The sequence below is a fragment of the Ascaphus truei genome, chromosome 4, assembly GCF_040206685.1.
Source record: "Ascaphus truei isolate aAscTru1 chromosome 4, aAscTru1.hap1, whole genome shotgun sequence".
Lineage (NCBI taxonomy): Eukaryota > Metazoa > Chordata > Amphibia > Anura > Ascaphidae > Ascaphus > Ascaphus truei.
The window spans coordinates 329,840,847-329,854,039 of NC_134486.1; the positions used below are offsets into that span (position 1 = coordinate 329,840,847).

General features: G+C 42.0%; 1 protein-coding gene across 3 annotated transcripts in view; it reads right to left on the bottom strand.

Annotated features, from left to right (window-relative positions):
• The window catches only part of COL19A1 (collagen type XIX alpha 1 chain), a 622,544-nt gene that overhangs the window by 129,817 nt on the left and 479,534 nt on the right, over window positions 1-13,193 (bottom strand). For all 3 annotated transcript variants that reach the window (XM_075598080.1, XM_075598081.1, XM_075598082.1), the window contains exons 25-32: window positions 11,702-11,755; window positions 10,282-10,371; window positions 9,950-9,994; window positions 9,404-9,481; window positions 7,064-7,099; window positions 6,745-6,789; window positions 6,442-6,495; window positions 5,193-5,234 (exon numbers count right to left, since the gene is read on the bottom strand). In XM_075598080.1, the coding sequence (XP_075454195.1) occupies window positions 5,193-5,234; window positions 6,442-6,495; window positions 6,745-6,789; window positions 7,064-7,099; window positions 9,404-9,481; window positions 9,950-9,994; window positions 10,282-10,371; window positions 11,702-11,755 (444 nt within the window). The remainder of the gene's footprint in view (window positions 1-5,192; window positions 5,235-6,441; window positions 6,496-6,744; window positions 6,790-7,063; window positions 7,100-9,403; window positions 9,482-9,949; window positions 9,995-10,281; window positions 10,372-11,701; window positions 11,756-13,193) is intronic.

The window sequence follows — 13,193 nt, forward strand, 5'->3', positions numbered from 1 at the left end:
TAATGAGATGGCATCAATTATGTGGGTAATTCGACACTCAAAACACAAAATTATTTAATTACATAGAATATTCTTAATGAGATTAAGGGGCTTATGCAGAGAGGAACGTTAAAAAATTGTAAAACGGCTATAAAATAGCCACAGAATTGCCGTTAGTTAAGGTCTTATGCAGAGAACGTCGTTACCTCTTGTTACACATTTCGGCGAGTTCAGATTTGCCTTAAACTCGCCATACCGTAGCGCGAGCTAGATAGCCAACATTGTATGTGTGTGTGTCACTTAGTAGCTGTGAGTGTGTGTGTGTCAGTAGGGAACCTGTGTGTGTGTGCGTGTGTGTGTGTGTGTGTTTATTAGATAATATTTTACAAATAAAACAAAAGGCATGTTGTGAGAATACATTAATTATTAACATTGTGCAACTTTGATAACAATATTGAGTTACGCACACACACACGCGCACACGCATACACATACACACAGACACACACACACACACAAACACACAGAAAGGCACACACACACACAAACACACAGAAAGGCACACACACACATGCATACACACAGACACACAGAAACACACAGAGAGGCCCACACACACATGCATACACATACACATACACATGCACACACATAGACATACACCCACACACACACACACATGCATACACATACACATGCACACACATAGACATACACCCCCCCCCCCCCCCCCCCCACACACACACACACACACACACACACACACACACACACACACATGCACACACACATACACACACAGAGGATACATGGATCGGGGCAGAAGGGGGGACAGAGCTTAAGGGGGCGAACCTGGGCCGGCCGCGTCATTGGCCGGGGGCGGACCAGTGACGTTTCGGAGCTAGTTCACCCTAATTGGGCGAACGGCTCACGTGACCGGCCTGTGTTGCCGGTAAGCGGGGGAATTTAAAATTCCCCCAAGTACCCGCGCCACCCGGAACGGAATACCCCCAGGTACCCGCGCCACCCGGAACGGAATACCCCCAGGTACCCGCGTCACCCGGAACAGAATACCCCCAGATACCCGCGCCACCCGGCACGGAATACCTCCAAGTACCCGCGCCACCCGGCATGGAATAACCCCAGGTACCCGCGCCACCCGGCATGGAATACCCCCAGATACCCGCGCCACCCGGCACGGAATACCTCCAAGTACCCGCGCCACCCGGCACGGAATACCCCCAGATACCCGCGCCACCCGGCACGGAATACCTCCAAGTACCCGCGCCACCCGGAACGGAATACCCCCAGATACCCATGCCACCCGGCACGGAATAACCCCAGGTACCCGCGCCACCCGGCACGGAATACCCCCAGGTACCCGCGCCACCCGGCATGGAATACCTCCAAGTATCCGTGCCACCCAACACAGCATTTGTGGGTATACCACAAGGATCATGTGTACCCCCAGATACACTCCCTACCCCCCAGCACAGCACCCTATGCTCCATACTCCTCTCCTGTCTCATTTGTGGAAGGAGCCACACAGACCCTATTCCTTATTGTGATCATTTTGGTAACCCCCCCATCCATCTATCTCCCCCCCCCCATCTCGCCCTCCCTCCTCCCCCATCTCGCCCTCTCTCCCCCCCCCCATCTCGCCCTCTCTCCCCCCCCCCCATCTCGCCCTCTCTCCCCCCACCCTGCACGGATCCACCCCCCTGTCAAGGTAGCAACCCTGCGTAATCCAATTAACAAGACTCGATGGTCTCTCCGCGTTTGCCGGGCAGGGTGGATAACACGCGTGCCGTGGCCAAAAGTGTTTTGTTACCAACGCCGCGGGCCAGTGATCGGCCCGTCTTCCCTGACGGGCAAGTGCCACAGCATGTGCTTCGCCTGGCATGGATATCTCCGCCGGCCAAGAGCTGCCCCCCCTTGACTATTCTGCCCCCCTGGAATATTCTGCCCCCCCCTGGAATAAACTGTCCCCCCTGGAATAAACTGCCCCCCCCTGGAATAAGCTCCCCCCCCTGGAATAAGATGCCCCCCTGGAATAAACTCCCCCCCCCTGTAATAAGCTGCCCCCCTGGAATAAGCTCCCCCCCTGGAATAAGCTGCCCCCCTGGAATAAAGTGTGGAGACACCACAAAACATTTACAAAAGCAACGTTTATGAAAGTCATGATGGGGATGAGTAAACATCAGAACGGCGAAAACCTGCAACTTGCCATCTTTTCCTGGAAACCTGAAACTCGCCATACTATGGCACATATTGGCGTGTTCCAGCGATTCGGAGCTTCTGGAATACCACGTTATATTAGCATGGCGAGTTCCAGGTTCTTGCCACGAGTTTGGCGACTTTTACACCTCTGAAAACTTTTCTGGCCAATTTTAAAAATCGCGCCATTTTCTCCCGAGTTAAAGGATTTCTGGCTAGTTTTTTCGCCAGAAGATGGCGATATTTTCATATCTATGCTCTCTGCATAAGCCCCTAAGTCTTAGTTAATACCTCATCCTTACTGAATCAGGCAACATATCCAACAGAAGGTAATCTCGCCTGATGTAAATACAATGCAACGCAATCCCCTTGTTGGGAATTGTCAATTATGAAATATAATTTATCGTTTACATCTTGGAATAGCTTATGAAATCATCACCTTAGCTGAATTAATTATTTATTTGCGGGGACAATGATATATTAATTAGATTGTTTTTGTGTATAGCAGAGGACCTCTGAAAAAAGTATGGGGGGCAAAAGTTGGGTGGGGAACTCATTACAAGGAAAAAATCAGGGGACAAGGGGTGTATTAAAACTTGAAACTCGATTAGTGTGTGTGTGGTGATTACATTGAGTTCAGGGGCATAACCAAAGAGTAAATGTGAATAAGCTTAAGAAGCTTAATGGGTTATTTGATGCGATATGAAAGTGGGTATAAGCATATTCTACATATAGGAATGCAGGTTGCTATATTGAATCAAGGATGTTATCCTACATTTTATTACGAGGGCACTAGTAATAAAATGTAGGATAACATCCTTGATTCAATATAGCAACCTGCATTCCTATATGTAGAATATGCTTATACCCACTTTCATATCGCATCAAATAACCCATTAAGCTTATTAAGCTTATTCACATTAACTCTTTGGTTATGCCCCTGAACTCAATGTAATCACCACACACACACTAATCGAGTTTCAAGTTTTAATACATCCCTTGTCCCCTGATTTTTTCCTTGTAATGAGTTCCCCACCCAACTTTTGCCCCCCATACTTTTTTCAGAGGTCCTCTGCTATACACAAAAACAATCTAATTAATATATCATTGTCCCCGCAAATAAATAATTAATTCAGCTAAGGTGATGATTTCATAAGCTATTCCAAGATGTAACCGATAAATTATATTTCATAATTGACAATTCCCAACAAGGGGATTGCGTTGTATTGTATTTACATCAGGAGAGATTACTTTCTGTTGGATATGTTGCCTGATTCAGTAAGGATGAGGTATTAACTAAGACTTATCTCATTAAGAATATTCTATGTAATTAAATAATTTTGTGTTTTGAGTGTCGAATTACCCACATAATTGATGCCATCTCATTAGATGTCCCCACATATGAAGTTCCATATAGACCGCATAAGGATAAGTTCCTCATATCATTATCACAGTATGTCTCGATCACGATAGGAATTACCTATTTATAATCATATAATTGTATAACTACATTGCACAACTATATTGCATTTGATACTCCATTTTTGGATGCTATGCCAATAATACAATGTGTTAAATTCCATCCATGTGTTTGAACTATTAGATCTCACGTAAAGCTATTTAAGTAAAGTTATTTAAATTAATTTTTAAGAATATCAGATGTCCTAAAGATTGCATCCAGATTCTCCCTGAGTGTAATATGAGCTAATTAGGTTTTTTAATTGATTGTATAATTGATTGTTGAATTGTGACATGCATAGGGTATATAAGAGCCATCTGTATACCATAACACACACTCCTGACGAAGCCGAGAACAGCTCTTGTCAGCTGGGCGAAACGCGTTGAGTGACCAATTTTGGACTTGGAGGCGATCCGTAGCACACCAGCCCTGAAGCCGTGACGTCATCCTTCCGGACGGGCGCAAGGAGGGGAGTTCTGATTACAGTCACCGAGCAGTGGGAGCCAGCCGAGTACCCAAGGGAGGCGGTGAGCAGTTCGGAAAACCTCCATTCACCATTTGTGTGATACATGCATGATTTTAATTGACTTATTGTAAGTGCGCATTTTTTAACCTTCGTTTTATAAAGATTTATGTACCATATTGATCGCACTATGTAGCCTTCTCTCTCATCTTGCATATAACACGTGTATTGCTGACGGAGTGTTTAAAGAGGCGTCCCAACTACCACGATCTATATGGGTGGCAACCCAATTTGCCAACTGCCTTTGATTTGCTGACGTCCTGTGAGTAGATCAATCATATGAGCCAAGACACTGTCTGATTAATTCATTGAATTTAATACGTCTGCACTTATTTGTGTACCATTTGTTTTCTTTTTCCCACATGCTCCCCCTGGATTGTTTGAGACATTGCTTTAACCGTTGGAACCCGTGAAACAGGTCCCACCAGGAGGTTTTTGAGCTGGGTGTAGAAACACTATCTTTTTCATCATCTTAAACACTTGTTTATTATTTATTACTTAATTTTATTTCACACAATTTTAAGTTGTTCGCGCCTTTATCACTTTTATCACAATATACTATACAAATAAAGACATACAATACAATACAGCACGATAGGCTGCTCTGGAGTATATTGAATCAGCCCCTGGTGCAATATTGACTAGCTAAACTGTACAGCTTCATTCTGAACATTGCTGGGTTGATGGTTATCAGATTTAACAAGAATTACTATGGTATAAAAAAAAAATCTTAACATAAGTGCAGCATTACAGTAGATGATACCTATTAGCTGAGCCTTTCAAATGCATTTTTTAATTACTGTGAGGGCTCTTACAAATACAGTTTGAGGAAGCTGATCAAATTCAATAAAATGACTATAGTTGAATTCCCCAAGAGATACAATTAGACATTCATTGCTTGCTGGATAGTGCTACAATAATCATATTCTCTTCATACAGTGGAGTCACATGCTCAGTGGTTGGTGTTGATATTACATGTATGTAATTAAGTTTTAAAAGAGAGACAATAATTACCTTCAACACAGCTCCAATGTCTCCTAGAAGTGGAAGGGCAATCTGAAAATAAAACAACTCCAAGTAGTTACTGTATGTAATATGGAGTAAATGTTGGCTTGCAGGTAATGCCTCAAGGCAAAGTGGTGAAGCAGCCTGATTTGTGACTTATTTGTGACCTTGAGACCTCTTTTCCAGCAACACATATGTGTGTGTGTTTTGGAGCAGGTACTGTATACATTTTAATCTTGTTGTTCTATGTACCGTTTGCAGAATAATCTGAAAGCTCTTTATATATATTTTTTTTTTTCAACCAAAGATGTTTTTATTGAGTGCATGGTACAATCATAACAGTATCTACCAACACAATGTCATACATAGAGGTAACCACGTCGACTCCTTTTTTGTGAGTAACCAAAACTGACATACTGGGGAGACACACGGACGTACACGACCATAGACAGGGACACAGAAGGGAAGGGGGGGTATATTTTTTATATAAACCTAAATAAATAGTCAAAAAATAAATTTAGTTCACTACAATCCTTGCCAATTTCCTAGTGCTGTAGGATATGCTGTTATAGTCATCAAACCAGTGCCATGGTGCTATGTTTTTAGAATAGATCTATATTTACAGATAAAGTTCAGTGTTATGACAATTTTGACACCATTGGCTCTCCACAGGGAAAGCTGTGAGAGAAAAATGTTTTGGGCATAGTTAAAAAAGAATAATACATAAAAGCAATTCTACCAAGTTACATAGATAATGCAAATTTTATCTAGCACTATTTAATACAACTATTCTGTCACTGAAATAGTGGCCCAGAAGCAAACAAATATTATTGTACAGTATATGACATTGCAACTGATTCTGGTTGCTAGCTGGCACTAAAGAACAAGCATATAGGAAATACAGGTCTCCTATCCATACATAAAGTTTGAAGAAATGTCTGCTGTCCCTTCAAATCTAGTGTCAAGGGAAAATGCTGTTGTCAAATCAATGAACTTATATGCAGATACTAAAGTACCAAATAACTGATGTTTTGAGACCAAAATGAGATGTGAATAAAAATGTGTGATTTCATTGAGGTCCAAATGGCCAGTGATGCCACAGACAGGTGAGACATACTCCAAATTAGTGAGAATGTTTTAGCTTGTGTGAACAGAAGATCTGAGTTTACAATTCCACTAGGGATATGAATTTAGATGAGCACTGAAAACTAGATAATTGAGGTCAACTACTGTATTAACATGCTACGTGTTCACATACTGGGTCACCTGGAGGACCTGGTAGTCCTGGTCTTCCATCTCTGCCTGGAACACCCTGTAAGCATGAAAATGAAACTTAGGAAAGGGATTTGAGAGCAGCCAACAGTTTACTTGAATGGCCAATATCACAAGGATATGACTAATGTACTTCAGTCAATGCCCCCAAATAAACAGAACATTTTTACTTGAATTAAATAAAATAAAAGTATCCGTTCTATCTTTCAGAATACTATTGCTATGGCAGAAAAAAGATTTGCATTCATGTCATGTCATAGAGTAGTATGTGTTGTTACTACATACTCACTTCTGCACCGGGAAGTCCTGATACTCCTGGAAGACCTCGTGGACCCTAATCGAAACCCCAGTTATTGTATGTTATAGGCTCATTAGATTTTTACATTTTATAAGTAGCAGTGGCACAAATATAATTTTAATTGCATCACACAACTTTAGAAATGAAAAAAAGATTTTGCTTGTGCTGAGACAAATATTATGATAGTTCTCTAACCTGATTAAACAGGTAATAAAGAATAAAAAGATTTAGAGGTGATCTAATAAAAACGGCTGTATTATTTTACTTGGCAAAACATTGATATGCTCGGGTTTCATTCATTAGTATTTACCTGAATACCTGGCTCTCCGGGAAGACCTCTTGGGCCCTATGAATACAAACAAACAAAAAGCAATGCTTTGCATTCATTTAAATGGATGGATATTCTTGGATAAACAGATACAATGTAAACCAGCAATAAAGGTATAAACACATAATAGAGAAGACTCCAGTGGAATACAAGGGAGGGGACTCATGACCTTGGCCAGATAGGCCCCGATACTGGGGATATGGCTTTTGGGCCCAGAGGAAGGAAAGGCAGGAGTTTAGAAAGGGGTGGCCAGTTAGCTGTAGGGGTGAGATGAAGAGGGAGCTTAAATAAACCTGCTGAGAGGCTCCTCTTCCTCCTTGCTGTGGTGGATGTTCATTGCCTCCCTCCCTTTGAGTTAATTCTTATTGGGCAGTTGGGAGGCACACTCTGGGAGCTGGTTGGGAAGGTAGTCGTCAGGGAAGGCCCGCCGACATGGTGGGGGTCCCGGGCGTAGCTCTATGGGCCCAAGAATAGAACTTCGCTCTGGCCTCCCCCCCTGTGTCGGTACCCCCCATGTCTGCGCAGCCCTCCTCCCTCGGCTTGAAGGCCTTGCGAGCCCTCCCCTTTAACACCTGTTTTTCTCCCCCCCTCTGTCTCTCACTCTTACCACCTCTTCCTCACTCACTCTCCCCCTAACTCTCTTACATCCCCTGTCTCTTCTCTCTCCCCCAATATGCTACCACTCAATTACCCCTTTCCTCCTCCTTCCTTGGCCACACACACAATTCCCCCAATATACATACAATTCCCCATCTCACACTGCCCTCACAACCCCCCCACACAAAATACACTCACAATACCTCCTTCCAATACCGACACCACTATATCCCACCAGATACAAACACCACTATTACCCCCACAGATAAAATTAACACAACTACCTCCCAAGATACAATGATCACTACCCCCCCGATGCAATTCCCACTACACCCCAAATACAATTACTACTACCCCCGATACAATTATCACTACTGCCCAGACACAATTATAACTATGCCCCCAGATACAGTTACCATTACTGCCCAGATACAATTACCACCCCCCTAAATACAAGGACCACCCCCTGAAATACAATGACCATGCCCCAAAATAAAATGACCACCCCCCAAATACAATTACTACTACACCCAGATACAATTATCACTACTGCCCAGACACAATTATCACTATGCCCCCAGATACAATTACCATTACTGCCCAGATACAATTACCACCTCCCTCAAATACAATGACCACCCCCAAATACAATTACGCTGCACACACATACAATTACCCCCCACCCCACATAAATACAATTACCCCCCACCCCACACAAATACAATTACCACTTACGTCTGGTTACCACTGTCGAGCCCCGTCTTCCGGCTCGCCCCGACTGCTGCCTCTTCTTCCCATGCCAGGCCTCTCTCTCTCGCTGGTGGGCGCCAGAAGTTGAGCCTGACTTCCGGGTTCCCCCAGCATACAGCGCGCACCAAGAGAGGATGACGTGAGAAGAGGCAGGCTGCAGCTGGAGAGAGTCCAGGCCCAGTGGCAGAAACCAGAGGCCTGGCAGCTGGGCCCCGGCTCTCCCCACGCCGTCCTCTCTCTCCTGCTGGTGCACCCGGCAGTCAGGCTCAGCTTCTGCCGCGTACCGTTGGGAGAGGGAGGCCTGGCGTGGGAATAGGCAACAGCTGGGGAGAGTCGGGGTCCAGTGGCGGTCTCAACCAGCGGCGCAGCAGTGAGATACAGAAACTTCCAATGCCAGCCGGCTGGGTCCCCCAGGGCCACTGGGCCCGGGACATTTTTTCCAGCTCTCCCCCTTTGTTGGCCGCCCTGCATTAGGGTATTAGGGAGTTTGTTTCTATAACTGTTGGTATTTGTATATGTTGCTGTATATATAATATAATAACAGGGTCACATATTAAAACAAGAAATACTCTCACATCAAATAAAATGATAAGTAGCACTCTTTTTATAGTAAAATGTAATTTTAAAAATATTTTTTAACATAGCACATTGGCATCAATGTCACCAGAAGACACTAACCAAGTAAAACAGTCACAGTAATAATAATAATATGTTCTTGTATAGCGCTGCTAGTTTTACGTAGCGCTTTACAGAGACATTTTGCAGGCATATGTCCCTGCCCCGTAGAGCTTACAATCTATGATTTGGTGCCTGAGGCACAGGGAGATAAAGTGACTTGCTCAAGGTCACAAGGAGCCAACACTGGGAATTGAACCAGGCTCCCCTGCTTCAAACTCTGTGAAAGTCAGTGTCTTTACTCACTGAGCCACTCCTTCTCATTGGATTGTTCCCAGCAGTAGACATTTGTATACTTACTGGAAGTCCATCTGTGCTAATTCCAGGTGATCCAATCTCTCCAGTGGATCCTTGGACACCAGGTAATCCTCGTTCTCCCTGATGAAAGTTGACCGATTTATGTTAGTCTAGTTTTTTAAAGGGGAAGGATAATGGATGTACAACACAGGAACAACAACGGCTGTACAATATACAGAAAGAAAATCAAAGGCCGTACATTATAGGAAGGAAAATGCAAAATGAACCTGTTTTTTTTTTCATCAAACATTTGATATAAAAATGTCTGTACCTCGAGAACGAAGCTTGGAAAATCAAAGACCATATCCCATACAATGATATGGGGCATGAAAACACAGTAAGAATAGATTATAATTAAATTCTCATTCTCTCTCTCTCTCTCTCTCTCTCTCTCTCTCTCTCTCTCTCTCTCTCTCTCTCTCTCTTTTTTTTTTAGGGAAGCATATTAAAGGATGAGTGAATTCCTCAAAGGTTAGTTCCTAAGTCAGAATTTCACAACATTTTTGTGATTTGTATACCCATTTGCAAATAACTTGCATTATACACTACCTTAGGACCTCTGGGGCCAGGTCCTCCAGGAATACCACTTGGTCCCTAAAGTGGATACAAATGTTGAAAAGTCAACAGGCATTGTGAAAAGACCAATACGTGGCTGCATCACAATTTACAACTGTTACCCCAAAAATATATATTGGATACTGGATATTTTACAGAATAATTACTGAACATTTCCTATGCAACAAAAGAAATGTAACAATATCTATTAATATCTCGGGACTTCAAACTTTTATTTAAGTTGATCAGTATAATTTCTAATTTCTTTTGACTAGGTAACAAAAATATAGTTTCTTCAAAAGTCACTCAATAAGAAGGGTACTAACCGAGGTGCCGGATAAACCAAGTCCTGGTGGTCCTGTGTCCCCTTTTAAACCCGGAGGTCCAGGAGGCCCTTCAATGCCCCCAGCGTCTCCCTGCAGAGTAAATAATATTCTAAGGACCCTACCAATAGTTCTGCTTTGGCAAAGAATATTGGACCTCTTCCACCCCCTCCTCCCCACCCCGAAAAAATTAACTTTTCGCCTAATGTAATAAATAAAACTCAAGATTTTTTTCTCTGTGGGAAGAGGCAGCTAATATATTTTCAAAGCCAAAAAAAAAATGCTGCTAAAAGTGCCAAGGGCTGGCATTTTTATTAGGTTTCGCTAATTCTTTCACTACAGAAGATGCCAGGCATATCTACTGAATTGCAGGAGTTGGCATTAGAAAGATAAGCTCTTTAGGAGCCATAGTTGTAATGAAGGCATGCATCATACATGCTTTTATAGCCACTGCCACTTGTGGATATAAACTGCGGCTCCAAAGCTCTTTCAACACCAGCACCCATCTCTCCTTCTCTCCCCAGTGCAGAGGGAGCGGAGATGTTGCAGGTGTGGAACATAGCTTCTCCCCGCTTCCTCAGCTGTTTAATGACAGTGTGCTGATTAATACTGTACAGCCCCGCTCCTCTCCTGTGCTAATCACTAGTTCTCAGTGTAAGAAGAGGAGCAGGTCCCGTATTCACCAGTGTGCAGCTGACAGAAGCCATATGTATATATATAAAGTTCATGTTGTATACCACTGCACTATGCCAACTAAAGAGGTACTAATCCTAATTATCTACCTAAAATTAAATTTCCTGCCGTAAAGGCTTGTATGACATTGCCATGTAATGCCGTACAAACCGCTCAGGCAAACAAGAATGTTTATTGCAAATTCGAGGATTTTTATTATTCTTTTATATAGACTATATAATACAATTCATATATTAACTGACCACCATAACATTATGTAACCCCCCTTCTCTTTGCTATAATCTTTCATTATATTAATTTTATTCAATTTATTCCATATCTTTCCAAGTCCTTATTCCACTTCTCTCTCCTTCAAGACTGTTGCTTTATTTATCCTCCTCTGCTGCCTCTAATACAATCTTTATCAGACCACAACAAACTCCTCTTCTTGTAATCAAACAGGGTAATCCCAGAAGTTGTGTATTATATTTAAGATGTCTTTCTCTCTGTGATATCTTTGTTTGTGAGAAAGAGATTCATATCTTTTAAGATGTAAGATGCGCAAATAATTTGATGGTGAACATAAATAGGATGACTATCAAGCAACTAAAATTAACTGCAAAAATAGCTACATAGAAGAAGATTGAATTGACATAACGATGCAATTCTTACTAGAAAACCACTTAGGGAAAAACATTCTAATTGAACTGTCTTTTTGGACATAATTGGTGGTTTCAAAAGAAAAACATACCTTTTCTCCTTTATTACCCTGTTTCCCAGGAATACCATGTTCTCCTGGCAATCCCTGTTAAAGAAAATATGTAATTACTGTCAGGGATAAAGAAGTAGGAGAACCAAAATATTCTTGGAAATTATACCATGTCATTTGAGCTCTTGTGAATGGACTTTAAATGAGACGGTCTAGGTTCAATCTGCTTTTGTGACCTGTGTCACACTGTAAGAAAATAAAGTCCTATTTCCTACTAAGAACATTATAATCCATCTTTCTGCCTCGTACACTGCCAGTACAAGGAAAATTAAAAGCAAATGTCCATGATACTGTACTTTAATAGAATGAGAAACTAGAAAGGGCTATGAAAGGGAATAGGATACAATGAAAACAAAGCATATAGAAAAATGTGTCTTTCCCATAATTATTATTATTATTATTATTATTATTTTAATCCTAACAAAAGAGGTATTTGCTATGTGGCTGACATAAGGCACACAGTGCATGAGGCATTTATTTATTTTGATTTTATTCTAAAGTGCTACACACCAAGAAACTCTATACTAGAGCGTGTCTAGTAACATAGGAAGGACAACACATCCCAGACCTACAACTGTGACCTATCAAAAGAAAACGTATAGGGGAACACCAAGGAAGACCAACAAAGGGCAGAAAACATGAATGGGAGCAGGAAAGCTGCCCTCTAGGGTATTAGTGTCTGTTTGCAATGTTTTATTTAAAAAGGAAGATTTTTTATTCCTTTGTGAATGGAAGCAAAGCTTTCTGATTTCTTAAAGCAGTGGTTCTTAAAAAAGCTCTCCCTCCAGCTTTATTGACTTAAAACGAGGCACAATTAGTTGAGGGGCGATGGTAGATATAAGGACCCGATTGGGGGTGTTACAGATTAGACAGTTCTGCATGTTCTTCACTAAGGCAATTATTCAGATGTTCACCGTGATGATGGGATTAATGGAGATGTCCGACATCAGGTGTATATCATTTGCAGTGTTTTTCCAGATGGGGGGAGCGCAGGATTTCACAGTCAGAATATTAAAAGATAAAAAACATAGAATAGTGGACCAATGCACATAAGGTATGGAAAACGCAAAAATATGTGTCAGTTCTATTCACAGATTGACAAAAGGTACAGGGCATATCAGAGATCAAATCTTTCTCTGATGGGAGCTTATAGTGTCTTAAACTCATGTCAGTGTATACAGATAGGACTTCCGACTCCATTCATGAAATAATAGAGGAAAATCTCATGGCAGAGTATGCTCACAAAATTGTATTGCACAACTAAATAGTAAGAAATATACTCACATTCCACAAGTGTGTTTGGCACAATGTACGGGGTCTTGTCTTTTCCCTGGTCTCTCTGTGGGTGTGGTAGTGTGAACATCTTGGCAACATCAGAAAGGGGGTTTTAACACACTCAGTATGGAAACATTTTAATTTTTATCATCAATCTGACCCTAAGTATTTAAATTACAAAGGTATTGAGCAAGTACCG